We start from the raw sequence: 17,864 nt of genomic DNA, 5'->3' as shown, positions 1-17,864 counted from the left end.
CACTGTTCTGTTAGTTACACTGTTCTGCTGTTACACTGTTCTGTTTGTTGCACACTGTTCTGTTTGTTACACTGTTCTGCTGTTACACTGTTCTGTTAGTTACACTGTTCTATTTGTTACACTGTTCTGTTAGTTACACTGTTCTGTTGTTACACTGTTCTGTTGTTACACTGTTCTGTTTGTTACACTGTTCTGCTGTTACACTGTTCTGTTAGTTACACTGTTCTATTTGTTACACTGTTCTGTTGTTACACTGTTCTGTTTGTTCCACTGTTCTGTTGTTACACTGTTCTGTTGTTACACTGTTCTGTTTGTTCCACTGTTCTGTTTTTCCACTGTTCTGTTGTTACACTGTTCTGTTTGTTACACTGTTCTGCTGTTACACTGTTCTGTTAGTTACACTCTTCTGTTTGTTACACTGTTCTGTTGTTACACTGTTCTGTTTGTTCCATTGTTCTGTTGTTACACTGTTCTGTTGTTACACTGTTCTATTGTTACACTGTTCTGTTTGTTACACTGTTCTGCTGTTACACTGTTCTGTTAGTTACACTGTTCTATTTGTTACACTGTTCTGTTGTTACACTGTTCTGTTGTTACACTGTTCTGTTTGTTCCACTGTTCTGTTGTTACACTGTTCTGTTGTTACACTGTTCTGTTTGTTCCACTGTTCTGCTGTTACACTGTTCTGCTGTTACACTGTTCTGTTAGTTACACTGTTCTGTTTGTTACACTGTTCTGTTGTTACACTGTTCTGTTTGTTCCATTGTTCTGTTGTTACACTGTTCTGTTGTTACACTGTTCTATTGTTACACTGTTCTGCTGTTACACTGTTATGTTAGTTACACTGTTCTATTTGTTACACTGTTCTGTTGTTACGCTGTTCTGTTTGTTACGCTGTTCTGTTGTTACACTGTTCTGTTGTTACACTGTTCTGTTTGTTCCATTGTTCTGTTGTTACACTGTTCTGTTGTTACACTGTTCTATTGTTACACTGTTCTGTTTGTTACACTGTTCTGTTGTTACACTGTTCTGTTGTTACACTGTTCTGTTTGTTACACTGTTCTGCTGTTACACTGTTCTGTTAGTTACACTGTTCTGTTTGTTACACTGTTCTGTTGTTACACTGTTCTGTTTGTTCCATTGTTCTGTTGTTACACTGTTCTGTTGTTACACTGTTCTATTGTTACACTGTTCTGTTTGTTACACTGTTCTGCTGTTACACTGTTCTGTTAGTTACACTGTTCTATTTGTTCCACTGTTCTGTTGTTCCACTGTTCTGTTGTTACACTGTTCTATTGTTACACTGTTCTGCTGTTACACTGTTATGTTAGTTACACTGTTCTATTTGTTACACTGTTCTGTTGTTACACTGTTCTGTTTGTTACGCTGTTCTATTGTTACACTGTTCTGTTGTTACACTGTTCTGTTTGTTCCATTGTTCTGTTGTTACACTGTTCTGTTGTTACACTGTTCTATTGTTACACTGTTCTGTTTGTTACACTGTTCTGTTGTTACACTGTTCTGTTTGTTACACTGTTCTGCTGTTACACTGTTCTGTTAGTTACACTGTTCTGTTTGTTACACTGTTCTGTTGTTACACTGTTCTGTTTGTTCCATTGTTCTGTTGTTACACTGTTCTGTTGTTACACTGTTCTATTGTTACACTGTTCTGTTTGTTACACTGTTCTGCTGTTACACTGTTCTGTTAGTTACACTGTTCTATTTGTTCCACTGTTCTGTTGTTCCACTGTTCTGTTTGTTCCACTGTTCTGTTGTTACACTGTTCTGTTGTTACACTGTTCTGTTTGTTCCACTGTTCTGTTGTTCCACTGTTCTGTTGTTACACTGTTCTGTTTGTTGCACTGTTCTGTTGTTACACTGTTCTGTTTGTTACACTGTTCTGCTGTTACGCTGTTCTGTTAGTTACACTGTTCTGCTGTTACACTGTTCTGCTGTTACACTGTTCTGTTTGTTACACACTGTTCTGTTGTTACACTGTTCTGTTTGTTACATTGTTCTGCTGTTGCACTGTTCTGTTAGTTACACTGTTCTGCTGTTACACTGTTCTGTTTGTTACACACTATTCTGTTGTTACACTGTTCTGTTCTAACACTGTTCTGTTGTTACACTGTTCTGTTTGTTACATTGTTCTGCTGTTGCACTGTTCTGTTAGTTACACTGTTCTGCTGTTACACTGTTCTGTTTGTTACACACTGTTCTGTTGTTACACTGTTCTGTTGTTACACTGTTCTGTTTGTTACACTGTTTGGGTTATATTTGGGTTGTTCCCATTGGTTGCACTAGAGCTTTGCTGCTAACAGGAAGTGAAGCAGTATTTCATTTATTTGTTTATTATTTTATCTTTTTTATGCTCAGAACAGCAAAAATAATAAATAAATAAATACGCAAATACAGTAAATATATAAATAAGTAAATAAATCAATTTATTTGTGCAAAAATAAATATAGAAAAAATTAAATATGCGAGGAGATATACAAATAATTAAATAAATACATAAGTAAATAAATAAATGCACCCATTAATACAAAATAATACAATATAATATGGTTGGGGAAATCCAGACATCTTTATTATTGAGCACTGAATATAAAACTGTTACAGATAGATGGATCTGATTGATGAACTATAGTAATACCATCCCTGGTCTTAAACTGATTTAAGTTGGTCTCCCAGCCTGACCAGCTAAAAAGTCAAAACCAGACTGGGTGACCAGCTAAGACCAGCAAACCAGCCATTTTCCTGCAGTGATTTTATATGAATATATGGTAATATACATGATGTTATCATCGAATACCATTAGAAAACAATGGTGCCACAACATTTTGTGGGGTCAGATGGATTGAAAACAATGGTAATTAAATTACCAGCAGCAGTTGGACATATTTTGCTTCTGTATAATAAAAGATAATGATGAAGAGTTTTAATTAATTTAATTAAAGTATGTGTTTTAATCACCTGTGACACACACACACACACACACACACACACACACACACATGCTGATAGGTTTGGGGAGTAACAGAATACATGTAACGGGATTACATATTTAAAATACTAAATATTAGTAACTGTATTCCAGTAAAGTTAAAATTTAAATTATTGGTAATCAGGATACAGTTACATTTAAAAGGTATTTTGATTACTGAAGATATGACCAGTGTTATGTAAGTTACTCAAAAATAGTAATCCACTACAAATGAATAATTACTTCTCTAAAAATTCTAATCAGATTACTTTACTAATTACTTTAATTTTAAGTTACTTTCTAAAACATTTTACCTCTCAACGAATTCAAAATAATGTCTCTTTTTCCTCCTTGTTCATTGTTGGATGTAAGTCATACACTCAGCACCTCACATTTCTCATTATATTATAGATCTCACTCATTACAGGTCTATAATTCATGCTTTAAAATAATTCTACATAAATAATATTATTTCAAAAACATGTAATGCTAATAATGTACTTAAAAGTAATTAGATTAATTAAAAGTCAGTAACTGTAATCTTTATGCTAAGCTAAAATGCTACATGCACCTGTTATGAGGCACGGTTACATTTTTTCTATCAAGAAAATCCACATTAGATCACAATTTTGTTTTCTCTAATAATTCCTTTGATATTATGGCAAAAATAAACTGCAAAAATCTATTTCTTGATGATAATTTGTTTCATTATTTTCATGTAAAAATATATAACACTTCTTAAAACAAAATAGAATTACTAAATCTTGTTTTAGAAGCAACACTGCATAAACATATTTAGGCTTTTTTCAAATAATGTATTTTTAGTATATGAGCTACAAATGACATTTTTTCTGCATGTACTCTGTAATCTGTAGTGGAATACTTTTAAAGTAACGCTCCCAACCGGATGATCTGATGACGTGGTGTCGATCAGTCAGCTGCGCGAGAGGATGGCGGACCAGAACAGGCAAATTAAACTCGCTGCAGCCAAGAAAAAGGTGCGTTTTTAAAGTTTTGTTTCATTAATTACTCTCATTGTATCATAGTTCAACTGTTTATTGTAAACTGAATCAAGTCAGAGCGAGTGTGTTTCATCTGTCATGGTGACATTCCACGTCAACCGGTCTCTCGATAAGCGTGGATCCGGCTGCCAGCACTCGCTGGCGGTCGCTGTTTTCAGGAAAGGTCGGGGATTCAGCGGGGCCTGTGCGAAATAAATCCAACCAGTTAATTTTTTTGTATCATTATGTGTCTCTATACTCGCATCTGTTAGTTGTGTTTGACACTCTTATAACCTGTAAGTATTGTGTTATAAGGTTGATAAGTGTGTGTGAGTGGATGACAGTTTAGCCTCTGTGTTTTGGTGTCAGTTTCACTCAAAATGTATGTCAAAACATTGTGAATTAGTTCAACAGAATCAAACATTATATTAAATACTTTTATTGAGTTATAAAGTGAAGTTTATCACTTGATGCCCTTTTAACAAGTTGATTAGTGGGTTAGCTCACCTGCTAACAGCTAGTTAAAAGACAGTGACAGCACTACATGAAACAGCTGGTTGAGTTATAGTGAGTTAACTAGTCTGTTTGCTTTCAGACCCATCATTAGTTATCGCTGATTTGTAGTTATAGTTAAATCAGTTACAGATAATCAAACTTTTACTGTCTCATTATCATTGTTTCTGTGTAGTGATATCTATCTAGACAGCATTTGTGGCAGCACGTACATACCGGTAGTCAGCTGTGCTGTCTAGTTAGGCAGCTCACTATATAGGCAACTCACTAGATGCTCAAATGCTGTCGAGTTAAGCTTCCTAGATGCTCTAATGATGAGCAAATGATGTCTAGATATACAGTGAGCTGCCTAGGTAACTCACTAGATGCTCAAATGCTGTCGAGTTAAGCTTCCTAGATGCTCCAATGATGAGCAAATGATGTCTAGATAGGCAGCTCAATGTATAGGTAACTCACTAGATGCTTCAAAATGCTGTCTATGTAGGCAACTCACTAGATGCTCCAAAATGCTGTCTATGTAGGCAACTCACTAGATGCTCCAAAATGCTGTCTATGTAGGCAAATCACTAGATGCTCAAATGCTGTCTATGTAGGCAACTCACTAGATGATCCAAAATGCTGTCTATGTAGGTAACTCACTAGATGCTCCAAAATGCTGTCTATGTAGGCAACTCACTAGATGCTCCAAAATGCAGTCTATATAGGCAACTCATTATATGATCCAAAATGCTGTCTATGTAGGCAGCTCACTAGATGCTCCAAAATGCTGTCTATGTAGGCAAATCACTAGATGCTCCAAAATGCTGTCTATGTAGGCAGCCCACTAGATGCTCCAAAATGCTGTCTATGTAGGCAACTCACTAGATGCTCCAAAATGCTGTCTATGTAGGCAGCTCACTAGATGCTCCAAAATGCTGTCTATGTAGGCAACTCACTAGATGCTCCAAAATGCTGTCTATGTAGGCAACTCACTAGGTGCTCCAAAATGCTGTCTATCTAGGCAAATAACTAGATGCTCAAAAATGCAGTCTATGTAGGCAACTCACTAGATGCTCCAAAATGCTGTCTATGTAGGCAGCTCACTAGATGCTCCAAAATGCTGTCTATGTAGGCAACTCACTAGATGCTCCAAAATGCTGTCTATGTAGGCAACTCACTAGATGCTCCAAAATGCTGTCTATGTAGGCAACTCACTAGATGCTCCAAAATGCTGTCTATGTAGGCAACTCACTAGATGCTCCAAAATGCTGTCGAGTTAATCTTCCTAGATGCTCTAATGACGAGCAAATGATGCCTAGATAGGCAGCTCACTATATAATCAACTCACTAGACGCTCCAAAATGCTGACTATGTTGGCAACTCATTAGAAGCTCCAAAATGCTATTGAGTTAATCTTCCTAGATGCTCTAATGACGAGCAAATGATGCCTAGATAGGCAGCTCACTATATAATCAACTTACTAGATACTCCAAAATGCTGTCTATGTAGGCAACTCACTAGATGTTTGAAAACGCTGTCGAGTTGAGCTTCCTAGATGCTCTGTTGACAAGCAAATGATGTCTAGATAGGAAGCTCACTATGTAGGCAACTCACTAGATGCTCAAATGCTGTCTATGTAAGCAAATCACACAGACAAAATGTTGACTAGGTAGGCCGTTCACCATATAGGCAGCTTGCTTAATACCTCAAAATGCTATCTAGATAGGCATCACAATATATGTTTTAAAGCATGTCGGCTGTCCTTCACACTGTCTGTGTGTCTGTAGTCTGGAATATCAACACTGGATCAAGAAATCGCCACTGGAATTTAAGTTATGACGAGGCAGGGCGGTGTCATCTGATATCTGATTTAGACCCGTCTGTCCCATGACAGCTGGAACACACACTTATGTGTACAGACACACTGCTACATGTACTGCACACTTAAAAATGATCTGACCTACTAGACGCTGTGCTCTTCATATAATCACAGCATTAGGACAAGAAGAACAGAATTTACTGTTTGCAGTTCACTGAGTCATATCTGACTGCATCAGTCTGTGGATAGGGAGTGTCAGTGGTGCAGTGGAACTTGATTTAGTTTTTATAATTTATTATTTAGTTAACTGACACTTTCACAAGGTATTCACACCAGAGTGCGTGCTTACATTGTGCCGGAATTAGGACAACTGAAACATAACAATGTCTGAATATCATTTCATTAGATACAGATTATCTAGGCAACTAACTTCACTTTTATTGTCTTTTTCTGCCCCCTTCGGCATATCGCGGCGCTGTTTTGTGGCCCGTTCTGCATAACGTGGCGGCTCAGCTTATCGCGGCCCATTCGGCCCGTTTCGTGGCCGGCCCACTGGCCCGCCCGGTTCTCCCGATGGCCAGTCCGCCCCTGATCGGCCCCAAAGTGCGTCGGCCCACCGGGAAAATTACAAAATCTGTGATGTAAACCGGTGGGATTCTAAATCAAAACATAAACATAATATTATTTGCTATGGCAAAAATCCAAATATAGCCATATGCAACACTAATGTTAACAATGATTCCACTGTTACAGTAAATATAATTTAGCAAGGAAAGCCACATTAAAAAGTATACAAAATAATTTAATTACGTTACCTGTCGTCTTGAGCATAGTATTGTCTCTGGTAATCTTGTTGAGCAATGTAATAACGTTGGATTGCATTTCTCTGTATGTTTAAATTAGAGCCATCAGAATTAACGCGTTTAGGCATGCGATTAATTAAAAAGTTAAACACGTTAATTTTCTTAATTGCAGTTAACACATTTATAGTTAATACAACCTTTATGTGTCCATTCGGAGTCATTACACTGACGCACACTTCACAACACACACACACACACACACACACACAACCGAGGCCTTCTACCAAGGGGAGCGTACAAGCTTAAAAAAATAAATAAATAGCATAACGCGGCAGTCCCATAAACACGCTAGTTGACCGTTTCGCTCTCTCCTATGATGAGCCGCGGAGGTTATCATCTCAGTAAATAAAATAATCTCTGCACACACACACAACAGCGCTTCCATGATAAAATGATGGAGAAAGGACCTTTTGACACTATTTGATGTATAACATATGCCCAGACGGGACTTGTGATAGAAATCAAGTATTTTTCAGCCTATGTAAGGCACGTTTTAATTACCACAGAAGCACGTCAAGCCTTAACTATCACCAAAATGCAGAATGAGACTTTTTTCTGCAAGCGCTTTTCATGTGGAGTTCAAAGCGACACTTGACGCTGGTGTTGCCACCCTGACACGAATCATGAACCCAGCTTCATGATTGCTGTAGGAAAGCGGATAGCCACAGATTAATGTGCAAATTAATAATGTGGACGATGAGAGTTTAAGAGATTTAATGCCCATTGTAATGAATACTCAACATATGTTCTTTCAATTAGTCAAACTCTCTCTTAGACTTTGGGAAACGTTTAATGTTACTTGAATTGGTGATAGTGCATTTTTATCTTTATACTGTGGAAGGCATTGTTAGGAAAATGTTAATAAAGCATTATATTATTACATATTGTTTTGTTTTCTTTCCTACGATGGAAATATGTTTACTTTGGCAGGAAAAGAAGTATATATAGTGTCAAATTTCAGCACTTTCAAATTCGGCATAAAATCGCGATTAACTACAAAAAATTATGCGATTAATCACAATAAAAAATATAATTGATTGACAGCACTAGTTAAATATGTCCTCAAAAACAGAAGTTAAAGCTGTACACAAACACTCTGACACGGCAGGTGAGATAGTTACGTAAAACTACCACGTACCTATGTAACCCGTTAGGTCATCGTTCGGGTTTCAAGACAGTGGAAAAGAGCAGCTGGTTCGCGATATGCTCCAGACTCTGAACCAGCCAGGCACAGGCTCAACACGAGCACCAATGCAATTGCGGAGTAAGCACCGGTGGAGTTAAGCACATTCACTAGCAACGTTTTCCACTAACGTGTGACAAATACAAAGTGTCACAATACTGCTTGACTTCATTTTTAACTTAACAAACTTCTACTTTTGCTGAAAGGTTTTGATTGAAAAGTGTGTTTGTGCTATCTGTCAAATTAATGACACTTGCTTTGATATTTTATCATCTAATGCAATGACATTCATAAGTTTTATTTAAATTGAAAGGTTTTTATATAAATTGTTTGCCGTCCCTCCAGTAATAGCTGCACAGATATGACTGATATTATAGCTGTTAAATGCAGTCTGTGGTTGACCAATATGTGTGTTTTAATGGCCGATACGATATGAGCTAATGGGTGATATAATGCAGATATATGTGTTATAGCCTAACACAATTTAATTATAGTATTTGATCTATGTTTAGACATGTACTCTTAAAGTGAAAATGTTTCTGCGCAAGATTTATTTGAAATTTACTAAAAAGTCTCAAAACTTGTTCATGGTCAAGTTTTTGGTATATTTTGGAGTTCACACAAGGGAGAGCGAATGCTTCTGTTAATACCGATAATCTCAAAATAACATAATAATGGCTAATTAATCAGTTTGTTGCTAATTATATAAATCAGTACTCTGTAGGGGGTGCTGTATTGCAAAATAAGTTTACGTTTCAAACATTAAAGTCCCCTGATGCATAAGTCAGGCATATGTGGAACCATTTGAAAGCCTTGAATCTGAATTTTTCATAGTGTAACATCAATTTTGCATTTGGTACATAACATAACAAAATAAGGGCTGAAAACATCCTCATTGCAAATAAGCGCCACCTAGAGGTAATGTGGTAGAAATATTAATGTGAAAATAAGTCTTTCAAATAGCACTTAAATGGACAAGTCATACCAAATAAAAGCGGTACAGTTAATTTTGTTGCCCTTATACCACAGTTCGAAATATTTTCAAAAGAATAACGAAGTTAAAAATTATATCTGTTAGTCATCAACTACAAACGTCTCTTTTAATCTCCGATAATTGCTGCAGTAAGCACCACATAGCTGAAAAATGTATATCTGCTTTTACCTTAGCAAGTTCTCTACAAAATGAGCCATTTTTTACTTGTTTGTGAGCTTGTGTGAATAATCCAATTTTATATCTTAGATGTGCAGAACAAACTATGCCATCCAGCAGGAAAAGCATGCTAAACTAATCATCGTAAAAATATGTTATGGACTATAGGTGATGAAATGTTTTATATAATCGTAACGCTTTCTAATGACACTTAGATTGAGCTTGTAGTCCACTCAGAGGCCGAGATATTCAATGAAATAATGAGGGTGGTGCTTGAACTGAAAATTAGACTGAATGTCTATGGACGAGCACATCTGTGAGCGCTGAGATGCGTTAGAGCGCCACCTACATTTCAGATCTGTATATTGTGATGGAATGTGATAGAGAGAAAATATAAAAAATAAAGTGAACATAACTAGAATTACGTGATTACAATTTTTTTTTTTTTTGTGTGGAAATTTCTGTTCATCATATGATTATAAACATTATACAATATTTTTAATGAATAAATTGAGTCTTTGTTTTTATTTGGGGGGTGTTCTGAAAAAATTAGACCACGTTTTTGCAATTAGTCCACAGTATGTGTGAATGGTGAGCTTTTAAATTTGAGGGTGAAAAATTGCATGTGGCAGCCCAAAAATGCACCAGAATATAAGGGGTTAAGCCAAGAACATCAGTTGAGCTCTGCTCTGTGTGTTTATATTTCTGCATATTCATCCTGCAGCTAAAGGAGTTTCAGCAGAAGACCACACCATCTACAGGAAGTGCTGGACCAAAGAAGAAGAGGAAAGTCAAAGGGGGAGATCAGCCTGATACACCTGCTGACAGACACTCGCCAGACAATGTGAGTCAAAATCAGCGCTTTAAAGGGCCAAACTCTGTCTGATCGCAAAGTTGAGATCTGATTGTCTTGTTGCCTTTTGGCACATTGAATGGAAAGAGAACAAAATGGGGCTTGAAACTGATTTTTTTATCAGGAGTAAAAGGAGATGCTTAACCTTCAAAAAAATAATTTATGTCCACGTCATTACATGGTTTCTTGTTATTGATAAACTTATAATAGTTTAATCGTATTTCTTACTTTGGTATAGCTATTTTGTTTTTTTCCTGAACTGAATATCAGTTAAACAAACTATGTAAAAATTAGGACTCTTTTAATTGTTTGATGCAGTTTTGAAGGTCATGATGGGACAGACCAAAATCAAAATTTTTAGGGAGGAATCCAGATATTTGATGTTTAAAACTAGATACTTTCCATGCTAAGTGAATTTAATGTTAGATAATTGTTTTATCTATTGTATATAATGGTTCACACAGTAAAGAGCATAAGATTTGTGCCTTTTATTGGGTGATTCTCACAAACCATTTCAAGAAAATGTTGTGTCCATATTTAACCCAAATAAATATGAAATAAAATTTTGCTTGAAGAAAATGAAACCTACATTTAGACCATTAAAATTTGTATTTTATCATTTTAACATTTTTTACTTTTGATCATTACCGTTACAAAAGAATTGTTTGTTTTTGTATTACAGTAAAAAAAAAAAAAAAAAATGGTGTAAAATTATAAAAAAAATTTTTTAAATCAGTAAAAATTAGGGCTGTCGTTTTAGTGTTAATTCTAAATAACATGTAAAAAATGCGTTAAAAAATGTACGCAATTAATCATGTCTCCGGACTGTAATAAGGAATATTCCTTTCATCTGAGCAATTCAAGCTTGTAGTACCACCTGTTTTCTGCAGGGGGCAGTAAGTGAAACTTCAGCTGTATAGGCAACGAGTAGCTTATACAGAGAACAAACCACATTTACAGACAGCAGACAACACGTCTTGTGTTCAAACACAGCTTGATGGAGCACAAATCTGAACGCAGGGATCTCAAGATGTTTTTCTAAGTATTAAACTACGTTTAACTTGACACACCAACCTAAAAGCTTTGACGCGACGCAACAGATACGCTCCATAAGTGTCCGTCTGACGCAGGTGTACATTGATACATCCTTAAACAAGCTCTTATAATAAATCTACCTTGGACTGATTGACGAATTCAGTTGCAAAACGAATTGTTGTGAAGTGTACGCCAATGATAGACTAATATTCAATAATATAGAAATAAACAATATATTGCATTCTAAAATCACTTTTTTGTATTGTCTTTTTAATGCTTCACTTGTGTTCCAAAATAATGTAATGTATTTTAATTATCTGTATTATTATTTTTTATAATATATATATATATATATATATATATATATATAATTATTTAAATATAACTATTTATAATTATTTAATCATTAAATATTGAGTTATTGTTATTTGAGGAGCTTTCTCAGTAAATATTTATGTATGCAATTAACTGTGAATAATTCAATTAATTAATCGGTATACCATGTAATTTATTCGATTAAAAATTGTAATTGATTGACAGCCCTTGTAAAAATGTAAGGCAGTACCAACGGAGTACTACTATGATTTATAAATACTTTATAATTTAAATGTTATAGCAGTATTTTCACATTGCGTTATTATGAAAATATCATAATGACAATCGTTTTTTCATGTTTCGGTAATGAGAATTGGGGGGGTAAAAATGTGTGTAACTATCATGAAAATGTCACAATGTAAAAAATCATAATTACCCTAAAAATAGGCTTCGTTTTCTATATGCAGAATATGACTTTTTTTATTTGTTTCTTTTGATTTTGGAGTGAAATTGAACGGAGAAATTGTCTTGACATGTTTGGTGAGAATCACCATATTTCTTTTAAAAATATAAAGGAACATCTAAGTGTACCGTATTCAGGAAAATGTTCCTTTCGCAATGATTCCCATACGGAATGTTATTTTGGTAGTATTAGTTTTCAAACAGGTCTTGAGTTCCTGTATATTGGGATTAGATATGCTCAAAAATGTCAGCAGCTACTGATTGTAATGTTTTTGGATTTTTGCAGACAGTCTTGATTACTAAAAGGTCTGATTAACGTTCAGTTTGGTAGTTTATCATGGTGAATTGGTCAGTCGCGTTCTACTAACCCTTCGTCTTGTGTTTCCTGCCTCCTGTACGCTTCGTTTGTCACTCTATCACTGTAATGATTCGTCCTGTGCTGTCACCGTCTTCCTCTCCTTCCCCTGTAGATTGAGAATATTCTCAAAGTTCTGGTGTCTGACTTAAGTATGACTAATGGTGTTTCTCAGCCTCCATTTGTCAACAGCAGTCAGGTGAGCGGCTTGCTGTCACTGTTCACTTCCTGTTTCCGTTTCCATCCTCTCCTCTTTGAGTTTGGTCTTCTGTATTCCACTGCATGCATTGATTTGACACAGGAAGTTTATTCATTTTTTGGTTTATTTAGTAGATATTTTTGCATGTTTATGATCATCTGAACAAGGTTTGTTGTTTGCTTAGGTTTCAATATGTATTTGACATGTAAAGGTGTATCTCTTGGTATAATCACCAGCAAATTGGAAGTGAAATAATATGTCTGGAATCAGTCATCTTTACATAAATGTGCTGCATCTGCGTGTCTGGCCAGCAGGTTCCGGAATTCACTTTTTGTCATCTGCCAATGATGTGTGAATTGAGAAATAGTATTTGGAACATAATATTTCATAATGAAGATTACTCTTTATTTTTGTCCATATGGTTATGTTTTGTGCCCATAAGTTTCCCAGTGACAAAAAGTGCCACTCAGTGTCTCTCAATTAAACTGCACCGGTCACAAAAACAGCTATATCTTTTTCCTCATATTTTCATTTTGGTGGCTTATGGGGCTGGGTATCGATACATATTTTCTGATTAAATTAGATGAAGCTCTTTATTAAATTCTGATTAGATCTGATTCTGATTCATTTGGGTATATTTCAGTTATAATGTTCATTTTGCTTGCATATGAAAGCCATTTGATTATTATTTTCAATACCAATTTTGAAGCCATCACAAAAACTAATTTGAGGAAACATTTTCAAGTTCTCAAGTAATTAACAGTCAGTAATAAAGTAAAAACACAGAAACACATTACAAACAATAGAACAAAGATACAGTTATGAAAACAGTGCTTAAAGTTTTTAACAGTTTTAAAAAGTGACGAAATGTAACATACAATGTCAAGAAACAGTATGTGAACCCCTAGGCTAATGACGTCAACAAAAGCTAATTACAGTCAGGAGCTGGCAAACCTGGCATCCGATTAATGTAACGAGATTGGAGGTGCGGGTTAGTGCTACTTTGACTTATAAAAAGCTTTGCTCATTCACAAGAAGCTTCTGCTGACGTGGGCCTCGCAAAAAAGATCTCCGAAGACCTACAATCAAGAATTGTTGCTTTTCATAAAGCTGGAAATGGTTACAAATTTATCTTGAAGAGATTAGATATTCATCTGTCCACAGTTAGACAAACTGTCTATAAATGGAGTTGATTTAGTACTATAGGTACTCTCTCTAGAAGTGGCCGTCCAGCTAAGATGACTCAAAGGGCACACCGCAGAATGCTCAGTGAGGTAGAAACAACCCCTAGAGTGACAGATAAAGACTTGAAGGAATCATTGGAACTGGTTAACATCTCTGTTCATGAGTCTACTATACAGAAAACATTAAACAGGTATGGTGTCCATGGCAGGACATCATGAAGGAAGCCGATGCTTTCCTACAAAAACATTTCTGCACTCCTGAAGTTTGCCAAAGACCACCTTGACTCTCCACAACACTTCTGGGAAAATGTTTTGTGGACTGAAACTAATGTTGAATTGTTTGGGAAGTACACGCAGCACTACATATGGCGTAAAAAGGGCACCGCATACCAACATGAAAACATCATCCCAACAGTGATGTACGGTGGAGGGAGCATCATGATTTTGGGCTGCTCTAATTAGAGGTCTTCACTGTATGATTATAATGCTATAATCCTTTTTTTAGTTATCCAGCCAAGAGCAGTGATTGGTTTTCGTGTTATTGTTGTTTGATTAATATTAACGACATATTCTACAAGACAGCGGAAAGTCTATTAGGCTGCATTTACACTTCAAGTCTGATATTTTGGTCCCACTGTTTACATTCACATTAGACATGAATCACTGCGTTTACTAGGATCAATATATCGGTTTTTGGCAATTAATTGTGCCGATAATTGCTTTTTGGAAGTATCGGTTATCGACAAAGTTTCTCGATAGTTTCTCTTTTCTCTCTCTCTCTCTGTGGCCAAAACCCTTCATCTAGTGAATATATACAGTAGGCTTCAAAAAGCTTGATTCGGTGAGTATTTTCATATAGTTCATTGAAATTGAGCCAAGACTCTGTCACCATCACTGTGAAGAATGTTAACAAAACATTCAATAAACCGATTTTAAAAACTTCCAGCCGATTAATCAGTTATTGGTCTTTTCCACCACCTTGGTTATCGGTATCTGCAAAATCAACTAAATCAATTATTGATCAGCGCGGTATTTTATCTATACATTTCTGAGGCATTGATATATTAACATCAGTCGACATTTAAATTAGAAGCCTAATTTGTGTGCTTTCAATTAACCGCCAGTTGCATTTCATTTAATGTAGTCTGACGTAATAGCTTTAGGAGACCACAAGGGGGCGCCATAACATTTACTGAATCAGGTTACGGCATATCACACACACATTACGAGCTGATTGGAATCCAAAGTTATGAATGTTTTTGTGGTACTTTTAAGAATAAACAAAGTGAGATTAACTAAGTTTCCATCAAAGGATTTTTTGCGGAAAAAGTTTTAGCGCATCAAAATTAAGCTGATGGAAATGCAAATTATCGCTAAATTTCACAAGTGTCCACATAATATTTTTCCGTTTAACTCGTATCGACACAGAGTTTATGCGCTAATCAAATGTCGTAAAAAACTGGTTTGGAAACACTTTTTGTCGAGAATATTGGCATTAACGCAAAAATGTAGTGTCACATGACAGAATTTATCCCAATCATTAGCCTGTGTTAATCATGACAACAAGGTATGTATACATCATTGAAAGCCAATTTATTATACGTGATTATGGATTGATCTGAACGGCATAAAGATCCGATCACTGCAAACATGACACTTCCAGGAGTGCCATCATTCACATCAACAAGTGCATGGAGTACAAATGAATGGTCACTGTTTGTGATTAATTTAATCATGGTAGACATCCGTCTGTTGTTTTAAATGAAAAATAAATACACAATACTAGGAGAAAAGCTTCAATGTGCTGGAACACTAACATATAGCCCAATTCTATAAAATTGTTTAGCTTTTAAAAAAATGCTGGCAAAATTCCCTATATTAAATAAAATAAATTACCAAATGAAAAACGCATTAAATTAAAAATAAATTAATTACCAAACGAAAAAAATATATATTTTTAGACCTATATATGCCTTTTCTTTACACAAACTTAAATTAGCCGTACCCTGTTCTGTAGATGAATAAAGTTGTCTGAATGACATTCTCAGAATGTTCTAGACATTTATCAAGAATAAACTATCAGAACTATTTGTTCAATGTGGAGTTCACTTTCAGAAAACGAGCTTTTGAACATTTTAAAACGTTTAAATATTTTAAATCTAACCCTCTTTACCTCGGATCGCATTCAGAAAATGTACATTGCATTATGACGCTAACATTAATTTTAGATGATAATTAAGTTCAGTTGGTCGTTAAAAGTTGCTGGAGAAATATGCGGGACATAATGCAGCTGTGATGCTTTAGATTAGATGATTGTTTAAAATATCCTCTTGAATATCAGGAATGTATCATATATGTAAACTCTGATATTACACCGCATCAATGTTTCTTTAATATCTGTGCACACAGCAGATACACATGGATGGATGCTCCTTATACTAAGACTGAAAGTTTCCTCCACTACTTGGTGCAGGTTACCAGCTTGAACAGGGTCATGACGATTCACTTTCGGGTCGTAACCGGTGGCAACCTGCGATAGACGCAACATCAGGACCGATATTACAGTCCTATCAGAAGGGCAACTGTTCCCTTACGATTGCAATTCCTCGTCTTCTGATTGCTTTTATTTGTGAAATTAAAATGACAGTAAGCTGTCTAATTTCAATGAATTGTCTCAATACTCTCCCCATTTGACCAAAACATCAGAGGAAAAACATTAGGGACATCTGGGAGGCGAATTAGCGATAAACACACATTTCTGTATAGAAACGGCTTCAGGGAAGATTTCTTTTGCGCTAAACCAAAACTTATGCGACAAAGTGTTTTTTTAAGCATGACGTCATCAAGCACACCATTTATAAATTATATTATATTTCAAATGCATTTTCACTTTGTCGATAACAAAATAGCGTGAAAAGTGGATGGAAACTAGGCTATTGATGAGTTTGCAGGTTAGTGTATGAATCTGGTGTAACTGCACAAACTGAACGATTGGAAATGATGTTTATTATGCAATTTCCCTGTATGTGGCATTGAATAGGTCTCATTTAAGCTGTCAAACCACAAAAAGGCATACTTGTATTTGAAAATACATTGTGTAGGCTATATAAAAGATATGTACAATATATCATCCAGTAATGACTAGAGTAAATCATCTTTGTCCTTTTGATAATGATTTGGGTTTAATTTAATGGAAAACTATTCAAGTTTTTAACAGCCTCCGCTAGATGTGTCATTTTTGGTGCAAACTTGATTACAGATATCAAAAATGATCATTTTCACTAGTAGTAATTCCAGCGCTGATATCAAGAATGAGATCTAGTGAATTATGTGAACTAGTGAAATTTTATTGTAGATATCTACAGCGTAATTCATATTCTGCACATTATTAAAAGTCGAAAGGGCTTGCAATACACACACTCATAAAGCACACAAACAAGCCACCTGTCACAAATTATCCAGATTCATAATAATAAAAACTGTTATGCATCTGTACTCTGATATGTGTACGTGTAACAGTGTGTTAACCCACTGATGTGTCTGAGTTTAACGTGTGTTTGTGGCTGTGTTGCATCAGGATCATGTGGATGTGGTGAACCGGGTCTCTCAGGATCTGGAGGAGACCAGCGCTGAACCTGAGCGTAACCTCGCTTCTGCTATTAACACTGAGTGTGTCGCTGATAACGCTGTCCTGCAGGTGTGTCTGTATGTCACTCATCTGTGCTGTGCTTCAAAACCTGCTGAGCTGCCTTCCTAGACAGCAGTTTTGGGCATCATAGGTGCTTTTGATGCGGTTGTCATTTGGCTGTTCACATGTGTGCTGTTGCTGTAAAACCTGCTGATGATTTGAACAGGATCCATGTATGTCAATTAATTGCATTGCTTTGTCTGGTTTATATCTGGTTATGCTTTGTCACGGAAGTCTGTCCTAATTGGCCTCTCAAGTTTAGTTTTTTATTTGTATGTT

General features: G+C 35.8%; 1 protein-coding gene across 6 annotated transcripts in view; it reads left to right on the top strand.

Annotated features, from left to right (window-relative positions):
- Window positions 1-3,887: 3,887 nt before the first annotated feature.
- Window positions 3,888-17,864, top strand: part of golga2 (golgin A2) — a 48,284-nt gene continuing 34,307 nt past the window's right edge. For 2 of the 6 annotated variants that reach the window (XM_051667379.1, XM_051667372.1), the window contains exons 1-3: window positions 3,920-3,984; window positions 10,219-10,338; window positions 17,475-17,594. In XM_051667379.1, coding sequence (XP_051523339.1) covers window positions 3,937-3,984; window positions 10,219-10,338; window positions 17,475-17,594 — 288 coding nt within the window. In that variant the 5' untranslated portion in view covers window positions 3,920-3,936. Of the gene's footprint in view, window positions 3,985-10,218; window positions 10,339-12,629; window positions 12,714-17,474; window positions 17,595-17,864 lie in introns of all 6 variants that reach the window. The other 4 variants (XM_051667397.1, XM_051667387.1, XM_051667360.1 and 1 more) reach the window with 3 other exon arrangements.

Source organism: Myxocyprinus asiaticus, chromosome 3, assembly GCF_019703515.2.
Source record: "Myxocyprinus asiaticus isolate MX2 ecotype Aquarium Trade chromosome 3, UBuf_Myxa_2, whole genome shotgun sequence".
Taxonomy (NCBI): Eukaryota; Metazoa; Chordata; class Actinopteri; order Cypriniformes; family Catostomidae; genus Myxocyprinus; species Myxocyprinus asiaticus.
The sequence above is the reverse complement of the archived record's forward strand: the minus strand, read 5'-3'. Positions and strand labels throughout refer to the sequence as shown.